Source organism: Ranitomeya variabilis, chromosome 3 (assembly GCF_051348905.1).
Source record: "Ranitomeya variabilis isolate aRanVar5 chromosome 3, aRanVar5.hap1, whole genome shotgun sequence".
Classification (NCBI taxonomy): Eukaryota; Metazoa; Chordata; class Amphibia; order Anura; family Dendrobatidae; genus Ranitomeya; species Ranitomeya variabilis.
Window position 1 is genome coordinate 765411863 of NC_135234.1, and position 15415 is coordinate 765427277.

The window sequence follows — 15415 nt, forward strand, 5'->3', positions numbered from 1 at the left end:
AATGGATACGTCGAGCTCGACCACGTGAGAAGGGTCGTCATCGGAAAAAGCGTCTTCCCTGGAGCGCCGCCGGTGGCTGGCCGGGCGCCAACTGTCGATGACTAAATAATCTTCGATGCCTAAACACACATGCAAACTTGGTATTGTTCTATCTACAGAACACTCAGGCTTTCTACTGTAACACTGTCTCACAAATACAACATGTCATAACTAGAGTAAAACCGTGACCGCGAGCGGCCCCTGGCACCGACTGCAAACCGCCAGCTGGTGGCTATAGAGTAGTGGTGGTGTATTTGTGATTGTCTGGTTGCCCAGCTCATTGGTGGTAGTGTAGAGGTCTCTCTACAGAGATAATATACATATAAAATATATACATGTATATTTTACGCCTTTTTAAAAAAAAAACAAAAAAAAACAAGACGATGAAATAACCAACACGAAGGTGTTTTGTGCTTTTACAGAAACCGGTGGCTATTATTTAACTTATTATAATACCGATATAGTTTTCCCCACACGAAAACCTAGTATAGCAGCCTTGAAAGTTAAAAACCACTTAAAATTAAAAAGAAAAGAAATTGCAGTTTTCCTGTAACAACCACACAACAAAAATAAAATAAAAAAATTGAAAATTGCTGTTTTCGAGACATAATTTTAACAATTGGAAGACAGTTTTTTTTAAAAAAAAACAAAAAAACAAAAACAAAACTTTACTTTATGAAAAGGATTAAGGGGCAAAACACAAAACATCTAGTGTTGCAACTTGTTAAAATAATGATGGTACCGAAATAGTGAAAGCGGAGGAATCTGTGAGCGTCAGATATACGGTGGCTGTGGAGGAGGCGCGGGCTCCAAGCTCGGTGGTGACGTAAGAGAAACAGAAGAAGAGGTTACAGGGGAAGGAAAAATAAAAAAAAGCAGCTTTTTACAAAATAAAAAAACAAACAAAACAATAAAAAGAATATTTAAAGTGACCGTTGCACTTTCGTGTTTCGTTGTTTTGTTCTTGTAGACAAACTTGGTGCCGCCGGCCGGTCGTTCCGGCACCGATGTAAGACTTGAGCAGTTTGCATACAACGTTTTACTCCAGACCTGCAATAAGACAAGACACAACGTAAGACATAATCTGTGGAAGATGAGACCGGGGAATAACGGCCGCCTGCAGTCCGGGGACCTTGCACAAATAGAAACCATTTGGAGCATTTATAAAACAAACAAAAAAAATAAAATTTCAACACATAGCAGCAAAACTCCAGCAGGACAATGTTCCTCTCCACAAGCCAACAATTGTCTCACTGCTCCAACATCTACAGACTGGTGTAAAGAAAATTGGTTTCAGGTTTAAGTCCAAAACAGCAGCCCAGCCGGCTATGCACAGGAGATGCACAGACTCTACAGCAGCAAAGCGATGCAGAGCTTTATTTCTTAACCATTTATGATCAGCGCAGCGGCTGCAGTACTTACATGGATAGGCCAGCGAGTTTACCAGTGAGGGGGCACATAGCTGTACGCTGGGGTCCCTTGGGCTCTGTATGTTGGCACAGAGACGGGGTGTGCTCCTATGGCAGTGTGTTGAGGTGTGGTCAACAAAGTACCTGACGGGAGAAAGGAACACTCGTTATTTATATAAATATAAAGTATTAGGAGTCCATATAATTAAATGAATCCTGATGGGAGTTGTAGTTCCTAAACAGCAGTCTTACCTGCAGACATGGCCATGGTAGTCCCAGCCACCATTCCCATTGTGACTCCATTGCTTCGCGGTGCGGTTACGGGGGCCGGGTAGATTGCAGAAGGAATGCTGTTTGGTTGGACCACGGTGGTGTGGTGGATGACGTGAGGCTGTGCTGCATACACAGGCTGAGTGTAGTATGCACCCTAGGAAAATGGAAAAGATGGGTCAACACAAAAGAACAGTGCCCCGTATGCAGGGCCATGTGGAAGGAAAGCAAACGCTGTCGTAATTAATCAAATTACAGAGCTACACAAGGGATGAAACAAACAAACAAACAAAAAAAAAGAGCCGCTAGTCCAAATCACATTTTTTTGTCCCGCCGTCAATAAAAATAAAATTTCCTTTTTTTTTTTTTGCTATAAATTAATAGCCAAAAATTTTAAACAAGAAAACAACATATATATGTAAAAAACTATTGGTGGTTCTTCTGACAGCCTGTAGGTGGCGTTGAATACTTTTCAGTAAAGCGAGGTTTAAAGGGAACTGGTCACGTGGAAAAAAAAAACAAAACACCATCATCAACTGCAGATATGGAGTTAATCTGCAGGTTAATAGCGTTGTGAACCAGCCCGGCGTCAGCACAGAGAGCCCCGCTGCCAGGAGGAAGTGAACTTTATTACTCCCAGAATTATTCGGAGTTCAGTAACAGGGGGCGGGTTGAGTAAGTAATCGCTCAGTGCATAGAGAACAGCCACTGTAACACCGCACCCCCATCCCCCCCCCCCCGGTACCATAACCGCGCCCCCCGGTACTGACTGCGGCCACCGTAACCGCGCCCCCCGGTACTGACTGCGGCCACCGTAACCGCGCCCCCCGGTACTGACTGCGGCCACCGTAACCGCGTCCTTGGTACTGACTGCGGCCACTGTAACCGCGTCCTTGGTACTGACTGCGGCCACCGTAACCGCGCCCCCCGGTACTGACTATGGCCACTGTAACCGCGCCCCCCGGTGCTGACTGCGCCCACTGTAACCGCGCCCCCCGGTACTGACTATGGCCACTGTAACCCCGCCCCCCAAGTACTGACTGCAGCCACTGTAACCGCGCCCCCCCAGTACTGACTGCAGCCACTGTAACCGCGCCCCCCGGTGCTGACTGCGCCCACTGTAACCGCGCCCCCAGGTACTGACTGCAGCAACTGTAACCCCGCGCCCCCCGGTACTGACTGCGGCCACTGTAACCGCACCCCCCCGGTACTGACTGCGGCCACTGTAACCGCGTCCTTGGTACTGACTGCGGCCACTGTAACCGCGTCCTTGGTACTGACTGCGGCCACTGTAACCGCGTCCTTGGTACTGACTGCAGCCACTGTAACCGCGCCCCCCAGTACTGACTGCAGCCACTGTAACCGCGTCCTTGGTAGTGACTGCAGCCACTGTTATCGCGCCCCTGGTACTGACTGCGGCCACTGTAACCGCATCCTTGGTACTGACTGCGGCCACTGTAACCGCGTCCTTGGTACTGACTGCAGCCACTGTAACCGCGCCCCCCAGTACTGACTGCAGCCACTGTAACCGCGTCCTTGGTAGTGACTGCAGCCACTGTTATCGCGCCCCTGGTACTGACTGCGGCCACTGTAACCGCGTCCTTGGTACTGACTGCGGCCACTGTAACCGCGTCCTTTGTACTGACTGCGGCCACTGTAACCGCGTCCTTGGTACTGACTGCGACCACTGTAACCGCGTCCTTGGTACTGACTGCAGCCACTGTAACCGCGCCCCCCAGTACTGACTGCAGCCACTGTAACCGCGTCCTTGGTAGTGACTGCAGCCACTGTTATCGCGCCCCTGGTACTGACTGCAGCCACTGTTATCGCGCCCCTGGTACTGACTGCGGCCACTGTAACCGCGTCCTTGGTACTGACTGCGGCCACTGTAACCGCGTCCTTGGTACTGACTGCGGCCACTGTAACCGCGCCCCCCAGTACTGACTGCAGCCACTGTAACCGCGTCCTTGGTAGTGACTGCAGCCACTGTTATCGCGCCCCTGGTACTGACTGCGGCCACTGTAACCGCGTCCTTGGTACTGACTGCGGCCACTGTAACCGCGACCTTGGTACTGACTGTGGCCACTGTAACCGCGTCCTTGGTACTGACTGACAGCTCGCTTAGCAAGATCATCGGCTGTAAGTCAGTGCCAGTGGTTGCGATTACAGCTGCCCGTCTCTAAACACAGAGCTGTGACTGAACGCCGAATGCTGGCGGGAGGAATAAAGTTCATTTCCTGCAGGCGGCAATCTTCTGATCTATACACAAAGTCGGAGCCCTTACCTGGGCATATAGGTTCTGCTGTGGGTAGGCACTTCTGATGGGGTACATCGCGGTCTGGTAGGGGTTTGGTGAAGCAGAGTATGGCGGTGGGGCGCTGTTACTCTGAGCCGGTGGGACTTTGTATGGGGTGCCAGCGGTGTACCCTATAAAGACGGGGGAGGAAGAGGAGAAAACAGAGGACAAATTAATAAACAGCTGTATAAAGGTATATGTTATGAGCACCCTCTAGGGGAGGGGTACAGCATGGTGCCCTGAACAGAGAATTGCCCGATATTACCTCTATATACCATCCAACCACAAGCTTCCCCATCATTCACCAATCAGAGACCAGCAAAGTTGGTTTTTGATTGCTTAACCCCTTACATGCTGCAGTCAATAGCGACCTCTGCATCTAAGGGGTTTGATATAAATGAGAATCAGTAGAACTTAAAAAAAAAAAAAAAAAGCCCTGAAAACTAGTGCATATAGTTAAATCAGCTGGATGAGAACAGAACATCGAGGCCTCGGCCGTCAGCAGTTCATTCTGCAATGAAGTGAAAAATGCGGAGCGAAAACCGTGCACTTACTGAATGCAGCAGAGGAAGCTTGGTAAGTCCTGTTCTCCGTCCCAGAATCGACAGGAAGGTGGAACGTGCCCTCGGTGGTGCAGGATGAAGACGGAGTTTGCGGCCACGCTTGCTTCATCAGGAGAGTCGCTAAAAAGCAAAACACAGAAGGTATTTCAATACCAGGTGGGCAGAGAACATGTTTCCCCTCGTACGCAGAGGAATAACGGACGACTGCTGCTGCGCTACAAGCAGGGCACAGGGTGAAGGGCCGTAAACTGGGCGCTCGCACACTCACCATCCAAGCACAAAGAACCCGACGGTGCCAGGGAGCTCGCCGTGAGCCAGGACTGGCATCACACAGGCGGCGACAGCTTGGTGGAGCCTCACATTGCTGCTGCTGTCAGTTACAGACGCCTGTCATTCCTGACTGACAGCCAGATTCTAAATAATGCCAAATCAATGCGACACAGCTCATTACACCGCAGCGCTGTCAATCACCTGCTGTCTCCTGACGCATCAATTCTACTAATCTTATGGCAACAGGAACAGGAGAAGTCCGGGCAAAAGACAAATGCCTGCACTTGCCCCACGGCCATCCTCTTCGTTCTACAATATGAGCACAGTGTCCGGCGATAGCCCACGCACAGTGTCTGCTGCTATTCTAATGGTACGCTGTCTGATCGGACGCTGTCAGCTGGCACTGGGCCAGAATATAAGTGGCCAGTCCCATCCATGGTCCTACTGCTCTTCTTAAAGGCGTCACTTTAGGTCCCATTTTCATCCAATACTAAGTGCTTTTGGCAACACAGCCATTGATGGCACCACTGCTCATTCTACAAGCAGGTAATGTACAATATTCCTTCCAACGAAACGGCCAGCTTCCCGGCTACCATCCACTATAGCGTAGAGGAAGATAATGATAATGTGATCATCTGAGAAGTAAACTTGACTGTTTATAGATCTTCTCCAATATTTAATCTGCAAAAATTCTGCTGCATCACATCTTTTTTATTTTTTTTTGTTTAACTATGTGACGCACTTTTAAGCAAGGAAAAAAAAAAAACTTGCTAAAAAGTGTGTACGGCTTCTATTAAAGAAGCAGCAGCAGCAGCACAGCACTTGTTCATTCCACTGCACCACTCACCTGTCTGATTGGCGCAGGGCAAGAGAGAAAGCTGAAATGACCTGCACATCATTAACGCTGCACATCCTGACTAGCTGAAGGACCTTTGATGTGATTAGTCAAATGCAAAAAAAACAAAACCAAGCAGCTGAAATATTCGCAATGTCAATAACTCGTTGCAACTAAGACAACAGAGGAGGAATGTACGAGGGAAGAATGGATGAGAATCAAGACAAAGGAACAACAAGTCACAGCTCAATCGGCAGCTGGGTGTGTATACTTTTCTCTATATATTCCAGCTCCCCCCACGCTCCATTCTGATGCAGGAAAGCTTAGGTCACATGACTTGAAATAGCAGCCGTCATCCAGCTTTCTGAAGAGCAGATATCTGTTCTGTTGCGAAAGCAGTAAATATTGGAGTCTTAAAGGGACACTGACAAAAATGTTGACGGCCTTAATTAACGCAGCACAGAATTAAAAATATATCTTAACCCTTTAACGGAACGGCAGATTTATCACTATTTTGCCCGCTCATTATCCCCTCCCTTCCAAGAGCCAAAACGTTTATATTTTTACGTCACATCCCCGTATGAGGGCTCACCGTATATTTTGTGGGGCAAGCTGTAGTTTTGATGCAGTTCTGACAATATAGGTTTAGTTTTCACGGCATCCGCTGTGCGGTAAATATGACCTGGAAACCAGATTCAAGGGCAGTGCACGATGACGACGATACAAAGCGAGCATGGACTGTCTGGAAAAGTCAGTACAGTGTTTTGCTTTGTTTCACCTTCCTACAGCTAATAACGAGCTGTCAATTTGAGGATATCTGGGCTGCCTACATGGTTTCCATCGCTTTACTGTATTCCTTTAGGAATGTGTGGTGACAAAACAAATAATTAGAACATTAATTTTTCAGTTTATTGCCTACAGAGGGCAGAACTGAGGGGCTTCATCAGGACCGGCTGGCAGGATTACCCGTTGGTACCTGCTGCTGCATCAATCGATGAGAGTCCGTGTACGCAGGATCCAGCGTCGGCTTCATTTATATTCTGCTGTTAGAAACTGAAAGCAGCAACTAAATTGTTAATAGCAGAAATAGAAGCTCAGCTTAGAGAAAAGCCGGCATCTACTGCGCATGAAGCACGATCAACTCCTGAAACATACATGGACCCCAGTGTGGCTAAAGCCAGAACGTAACAACTAGGGATGAGCGAATAGCTTCAGATAACTATCTGCATAGCTGCCGCTGTAACCTGGGTACCCGGAGCGCTCCCGATAATCAGCTGCATGTGTGACAGTGAAACAGCCGCGACACAAGCAGCTGCAGAGCCGAACAGCTGAATATCGGGAGCGCTCCGGGTACCCAGGTTACAGCGGCAGCTATTCAGATAAGGAGCTATCCAAAGATATTCGCTCAACCCTAGTAACAACCACCAGCAGAATAGTAAGTGCAGCTCTGGGGTATAATACAGGATGTAACTGAGGATCAGTAATGTATGTACACAGTGACTGCACCAGCAGACTAGTGAGTGCAGCTCTGGAGTATAATACAGGAGGTAACTCAGGCTCAGTAATGTAATGTATGTACACAGTGACTGCACCAGCAGAATAGTGAGTGCAGCTCTGGGGTATAATACAGGATGTAACTCAGGATCAGTAATGTAATGTATGTACACAGTGACTGCACCAGCAGAATAGTGAGTGCAGCTCTGGGGTATAATACAGGATGTGCGTCAGGATCAGTAATGTAATGTATGTACACAGTGACTGCACCAGCAGAATAGTGAGTGCAGCTCTGGGGTATAATACAGGATGTAACTCAGGATCAGTAATGTAATGTATGTACACAGTGACTGCACCAGCAGAATAGTGAGTGCAGCTCTGGAGTATAATACAGGAGGTAACTCAGGCTCAGTAATGTAATGTATGTACACAGTGACTGCACCAGCAGAATAGTGAGTGCGGCTCTGGGGTATAATACAGAATGTAACTCAGGATCAGTAATGTAATGTATGTACACAGTGACTGCACTAGCAGAATAGTGAGTGCAGCTCTGGAGTATAATACAGGAGGTAACTCAGGATCAGTAATGTAATGTATGTACACAGTGACTGCACCAGCAGAATAGTGAGTGCAGCTCTGGGGTATAATACAGAATGTAACTCAGGATCAGTAATGTAATGTATGTACACAGTGACTGCACTAGCAGAATAGTGAGTGCAGCTCTGGGGTATAATACAGGAGGTAACTCATGATCAGTAATATAATGTATGTACACAGTGACTGCCAAGAATAGTGAGTGCAGCTCTGGAGTATAATACAGGATGTAACTCAGGATCAGTAATGTAATGTATGTACACAGTGACTGCACTAGCAAAATAGTGAGTGCAGCTCTGGGGTATAATACAGGAGGTAACTCAGGATCAGTAATATAATGTATGTACACAGTGACTGCCAAGAATAGTGAGTGCAGCTCTGGAGTATAATACAGGATGTAACTCAGGATCAGTAATGTAATGTATGTACACAGTGACTGCACTAGCAAAATAGTGAGTGCAGCTCTGGGGTATAATACAGGAGGTAACTCAGGATCAGTAATATAATGTATGTACACAGTGACTGCCAAGAATAGTGAGTGCAGCTCTGGAGTATAATACAGGATGTAACTCAGGATCAGTAATATAATGTATGTACACAGTGACTGCACCAGCAGAATAGTGAGTGCAGCTCTGGAGTATAATACAGGATGTAACTCAGGATCAGTAATGTAATGTATGTACACAGTGACTGCTCCAGCAGAATAGTGAGTGCAGCTCTGGAGTATAATACAGGATGTAACTCAGGATCAGTAATGTAATGTATGTACACAGTGACTGCACTAGCAGAATAGTGAGTGCAGCTCTGGGGTATAATACAGGAAGTATCTCAGGATCAGTAATGTAATGTATGTACACAGTGACTGCACCAGCAGAATAGTGAGTGCAGCTCTGGGGTATAATACAGGATGTAACTCAGGATCAGTGATGTAATGTATGTACACAGTGACTGCACCAGCAGAATAGTGAGTGCAGCTCTGGAGTATAATACAGGATGTAACTCAGGATCAGTAATGTAATGTATGTACACAGTGACTGCACCAGCAGAATAGTGAGTGCAGCTCTGGAGTATAATACAGGATGTAACTCAGGATCAGTAATGTAATGTATGTACACAGTGACTGCACCAGCAGAATAGTGAGTGCAGATCTGGGGTATAATACAGGATGTAACTCAGGATCAGTAATGTAATGTATGTACACAGTGACTGCACTAGCAGAATAGTGAGTGCAGCTCTGGGGTATAATACAGGAGGTAACTCAGGATCAGTAATGTATGTACACAGTGACTGCCAAGAATAGTGAGCATTTTTCAGTTTATTATCAGAAGATGTGCAGCATCACTGGACAAAATACCAAGACCGGATAACCAAGCTTCTAGCCATTTATGGTTTTCTGTAAGTTTCTAGATGGGAGAACAGTGACAGACTTGAGGATATACACCATTCAGCAGACAGTGAGCTTAAAATGCTGAGATGTGGGGCGGCCGCGGTGTGGGGGGGCGGCACACGGATTGCAGATTAGCTCACAATCTCTAGATGTAGGATTCTTCTGTAGCTGTGAGGGGGAGGGGAGCTGCCTGCGTCTCGGTATAGACTCCGGTAACGGCACGGCAGCCTCAGATTTCTGTACCGTTTCTTCATGTGGAAAGAGCCATCATGAAATATTTAATGTTATAATGTAAAGTTCTGGCACCGGCTTATCTGCAGCGACGCAGGCGAATTCTAATTTTAGCCTCGTAGAGAACAGACTGCGTCTCAAACAAGACGTAAAGGGCAAATCCCACCTTACATCCAGACACCATTCAAATAAAAAAAAAAAAAAAAAAATTACCAGCTGCAGAAAACTAATATATATATATATATATACACATACATACACACACTCACCGGCCACTTTATTAGGTACACCTGTCCAACTTCTTGTTAACACTTAATTTCTAATCAGCCAATCACATGGCGGCAACTCAGTGCATTTAGGCATGTAGACATGATCAAGACAATCTCCTGCAGTTCAAACCGAGCATCAGTATGGGGAAGAAAGGTGATTTGAGTGCCTTTGAACGTGGCATGGTTGTTGGTGCCAGAAGGGCTGGTCTGAGTATTTCAGAAACTGCTGATCTACTGGGATTTTCACGCACAACCATCTCTAGGGTTTACAGAGAATGGCCCGAAAAATAAAAAAAATCCAGTGAGCGGCAGTTCTGTGGGCGGAAATGCCTTGTTGATGCCAGAGGTCAGAGGAGAATGGGCAGACTGGTTCGAGCTGATAGAAAGGCAACAGTGACTCAAATCGCCACCCGTTACAACCAAGGTAGGCCTAAGAGCATCTCTGAACGCACAGTGCGTCGAACTTTGAGGCAGATGGGCTACAGCAGCAGAAGACCACACCGGGTACCACTCCTTTCAGCTAAGAACAGGAAACTGAGGCTACAATTTGTACAAGCTCATCGAAATTGGACAGTAGAAGATTGGAAAAACGTTGCTTGGTCTGATGAGTCTCGATTTCTGCTGCGACATTCGGATGGTAGGGTCAGAATTTGGCGTAAACAACATGAAAGCATGGATCCATCCTGCCTTGTATGGAGCATCTTTGGGATGTGCAGCCGACAAATCTGCGGCAACTGTGTGATGCCATCATGTCAATATGGACCAAAATCTCTGAGGAATGCTTCCAGAACCTTGTTGAATCTATGCCACGAAGAATTGAGGCAGTTCTGAAGGCAAAAGGGGGTCCAACCCGTTACTAGCATGGTGTACCTAATAAAGTGGCCGGTGAGTGTATAATATATATATATATATATATATATATATATATATATATATATATATATATATATATATATATATATATATATATATATATATATATATATATATATATACACACACACAAAAACTGTACAGTTTCTTGTCTCCACCGATCATTTACTAAAGTTCCAGTGGTCGACTAAATTTTCTCACCAGTGTCCAGCAAGTGATCAGTACAGCCATTCAGTGTCATGGCAGGGAATGAGAGATAGCAAACCATTGGGCAATGTCAGGGGGAAAGTTCCTGCACCTATAGTGCTGTCAGAATGCTAATGAAGAGGAACCGTCTACTCAAAGAAAAAAAAAAACCACAGGTTTCCATTGGTGGACATAAAGAAAAAAAAAAACCACAATTAAAAAAATGTAATCTATCCAGAGACATCAGAGCCATCTTCTCTCTGATAGATTCTGCACAGATTCCAATCTATCATGCCGAGGGTGCAGGAAACAGAAGATGCAGCTCTTATTTCTGCTTGCATCTCTATTTCCCATCTGCAGCTCCATCCCCCCTCCCTCTTTGTATGGCGTAGATCTAACAGACAGACGGGAAGCATTAAATATACATGGAGCAGCCCAGTGTGCCACGGCTCGCTGCTGGAGGACGCTCTTACCTGGGGCATAGCCGGGGCTGCTGGCGGCGTACATGTTGGGATTATAGGCAGTAGCGGTTGTGGGGTATCCAGCGGGGTAACCTAGAGGTAAAAAAGACACTTGGTGAGTAGTGTGATAATAAAAGAGAAGATTCCTCAAAGGGTTAAATCAGTTAACAGAATAAGACAGAACCCGACAGCCATGGAGGATAAGAACAAGCAGAAGTCGCCGGTGAGAACAATGTCCGGCTTCAGTCACAGCAATCATTGATCCGCATCAAAAGGTGCAGAGAATACAAAGCAGTGGAGACCGCTAGTCTTCACAGCGGGCGGGGGGTTTTGTTTTTTAGCTTGTTAGTTTTGCCAACTAAAGTAAGGAAGGAGGGGTGAGCACATTTTTAATTAGGACCGAGCCCCCTTCAAAACGATGTGCTTAGTGCGACATTGTGCCCCTATTACTAGTACAATGGAACCCAAATTCAGAACATTTGCACAAATTTTGCAGGCGGTGAACGGAAACTTTCCTGATTTTTTTCACAGGCCGCAGTTCTGCAGAGGAACTTGTTGGGGCTTGGAGTATGGAGGGGTGTCACTGTGAGAAATTAGATAAATCCCTTAATAAGGCTTTTCATGAGTGCCCCAGTTCCAGGACATTATTCACACAGACGGTCTCGCCCGCCAGTGTCCGGTTCCTGAACCTCTTACTCTCCCAATGTTACTTTGCTGCAATAATGGCCGCCTGGAGCCCACCATACCGTTTACATCCCATGCTTGCGGCATTTCTGAGGAAGCGGCGGTGAAATCAATAAAGATAAAGAGTGTCCAGAGGGAATCCACGTAATGTGGAGCTCAGTGTGTGACCCGGCAGAGACGTCTCAGCTTACAGGGATTACACTATGTTCCTGAAATACTCTGTGCTGCAGCCATCAGCCTGATGATTCTCACAACATTTTATCTTGTCCTCACAGGTCACTGCTCTCTACATGAGCAGCAAGCTCCTGAAACACTCTGTGCTGCTGTAAACCACCCTTCTTCCTTACTGTGACACCCTATAATATATCAGTCCACTAATCTACTGACACATTCTGTAGGACCACTTTTCCATTACACAATTATTGACCTTTGACAGAAGAAGAGCACACTCCCCATCTGAAATACTGGGCAGACTTCTTTCCTGACATACTTTGTGCTGCTGGGGACCCTCCTTCCATTGTCAATATCCGTGCACTAATCTTCTGAAATACTCTGCGCTGGAGACTCTGTTCATTTGTGTCTTTAATTTCCCTCCGTATGGGAGACAACTTGTATGGCCGCCGACAGTTTGAGTCTTTGCGCTTTCCTATTGGCCTTAGCCTCCATAAATCGGAGCCACTATGTTGGTTGCACCACAGATTTCATAATGCAGATATTATATAGTGAACGTCTCCTTTAAGAGACTGTCTTACCCTATAGCCTACATATCACACCGGTTGTACCGGGCCAGATTTGGCCCACGGGCCAGAGCTTCATGTATGTGCCTTACAGCCAATGATTTCATGGCAATGTGATGTGCAATTAACGGAAAGAAAACGAGGAGAGAAGAGAAAAACATGGCGGATATTACTGCAACTGACAATTAACTGTGCTGTAAAGTTAGATAGGGGGCGCTACTCCTGGATCCCCGTATCAGTGTGGAGTCACAGGTCCCTCTGTCAGAATGATTGGGAGATCTGTAAACCGGGACATGACAGTAACCACTCAATGTATCAGTGTGTCTCCATGGTAACAGAATCCCTGCCTGTTCCATTCCCTCTTGCACTTTATCAGGAGGGCAGAGTAGTAAGGACTGGGGGCACCCATAGGACAAAGGAATCCTAGGGGGAACGGCTTTTGCAAAAACAAATGTAAAGAGCTTTTTCCACCGTGTGTTTAACAAACCGAAGAAGCACAATGGAAAAAACAAACAATAACGCCAAGGCCTTGTACACGGGCTGTTTTTGTGCACCAACGTGGGTGAGATTTCTGAAATGCTGCTTCTTTGCAGATTTGAAATCAGTTGTGTTTTTTCTCCCCCCAAATCTGCAGAGAGCAAATTCTTTCAGCAATATTCACCCAAACATGTGAAAATGCATAAAAAGCACTCATTGTGCACAGGTTTTACTGCACCAAAAACCAAACGTGTGCACATAGCCTTATGCTCAGCGAGGCTGGTAGTCATGTAATACATTATACTTGTGCAGATATAATGTAATCGAAACAAAAGGGAGGATTCTGCCGCTTGTGGGTTCAGAGCAGAATAGTCTAGAACAGACCTGACAAAGGGTTAAAAAACAGTGGCCCATGGGCAGCACCATGCGCAGTCCATCCACCTATCTGCATCCTCAGGAAGCAGACCACGGTGAATACATCAGTGCAGGTCACAGCCGCCGGCTGCTTCTGTCACCAATCAGCATGTCTGCTGTGCAGAGAGTCGGAGATGAGCGCCGATGTAACAGGCCAGACTAACCCCCCGCCCAGAATATACCCGGGGTTAAAGTGGCCTAGGCCAGATTATACCCCGGGTATATTCTGGCCTAGCCCAAACTATACCCCGGGGTACAAATTGGACCAGTCCAGACAGAATATACCCCAGCTACTGTAGATCAGATTTTTCATGCTTTTGAGAACCATTGAGTGACATTCTTAATAACGGATCAAAAAAGTAGTAACGGGTGCACCACTGTGACAATAATATGGGCTATAATAAAGCAGGGTGCTACACTAAGCATGGAAGTAGCAAATATAAACAAGAAAAAGAAAGCCAATGCATATAAATGTGCACACCTGCTACAAAATACCAAAAACTTGTATACATTTTATTACAGCAACAAGGACATGTACATATAAAAACAATTAAAAATGACAAAACACCCTTACCACAAAACCCATATCAAACAGTATGTAATGCACACACTACTGATGCTGTAACCATTACATTGTAACACAAGGCATATCTACTATGTAATTGTCTAAGGGTACTTCCGTCTGTCCTTCTGTCTGTCACCGTTATTCGTTCGCTGATTGGTCTCGGCAGCTGCCTGTCATGGCTGCCGCGACCAATCAGCGACGCGCACAGTCCAGAAAAAAAATGGCCGCTTACTCCCCGCACTCACTGCCGGCGCCCGCATACACCGCTCACACAGGGTTAATGCCGGCGGTAACGGACCGCGTTATGCCGCAGGTAACGCACTCCGTTACCGCTGCTATTAACCCTGTGTGTCCCCAACTTTGTACTATTGACGCTGCCTATGCGGCATCAATAGTACAAAATGTAATGTTAAAAATAATAAACAAAAAAAAAAAAAAACCTGCTATACTCACCCTCCGCCGCCTTTCTCGCTCCTCGCCACACTCCCCGGACCGCTCCATTACAAGCGTCAGCTTGCGGTGCGGTCCCGTCCCAGGGCTGGTGTGCGGTAAGGACCTGCCGTGACGTCACGGTCATGTGACCGCAACGTCTTCATAGGTCCTGCTCCCACCAGCCCTGGCACTTGCAATGGAACTCGGCTTCAGGAAAATGGCCGCCGCGATCTCGATCTGCGCACGCGCAGCACCCAGCGGCCATTTTCCTGAAGCCGACCACTACCATCTGCACAGGATCCCAGGAAGAGAAGAGGCAGGACGCAGAGGAGCAGCGACAAGAATGGTGAGTATGATACACTACAAGGGGCCCTCGGATCGTTAGGTGAGTATGTTTATTTTTAATTTTTTGGCCCTATACGTGCCTCGGTAATATACTACGTCACTGGGCAATATCCTACGTGGCTCTGCTGTATACTACAAGGCTGGGCAATATACTACGTGGCTGGGCAATATACTACAAAGCTGTGCAATATACTATGTGGCTCTGTGCAATATACCACGTAGCTGCGCAATATCCTACGTCGCTGTGCTGTATACTATGTAGCTGGGCAATATACTACGTCGCTGGGCAATATACTACGTGGACATGCATACTCTAGAATACCCGATGCGTTAGAATCGGGCCACCATCTAGTGGTACAATAATCACATGTGAAAAAACACCAAATATAAAGCAGAGTTAACAATGACACTACACCATAGCCTGAGTATGACAAAATGTGGGCGTCCCCAATTATGCCATGAATAATGCTCAGCAAACATGTAGCATGTAGAGATGTAAAATAAAGAAAACGCCCTATCCAAATCAAAAAAGGACCTGTAAAAATAAATAAATCAAGCCATATAAAGAATGTGCAAGTATGGCT

At 46.4% G+C, this 15415-nt stretch overlaps 1 protein-coding gene across 1 annotated transcript in view; it reads right to left on the bottom strand.

Moving 5' to 3' along the window:
- Positions 1-398: 398 nt before the first annotated feature.
- FAM168A (family with sequence similarity 168 member A) overlaps positions 399-15415 on the bottom strand; it is an 82729-nt gene continuing 67712 nt past the window's right edge. Inside the window, exons 4-9 of the mRNA XM_077298759.1 lie at positions 11190-11270; positions 4569-4697; positions 4003-4145; positions 1701-1875; positions 1462-1592; positions 399-1089 (exon numbers count right to left, since the gene is read on the bottom strand). Of these exons, the coding sequence (XP_077154874.1) occupies positions 1480-1592; positions 1701-1875; positions 4003-4145; positions 4569-4697; positions 11190-11270 (641 nt within the window). The 3' untranslated portion in view covers positions 399-1089; positions 1462-1479. The remainder of the gene's footprint in view (positions 1090-1461; positions 1593-1700; positions 1876-4002; positions 4146-4568; positions 4698-11189; positions 11271-15415) is intronic.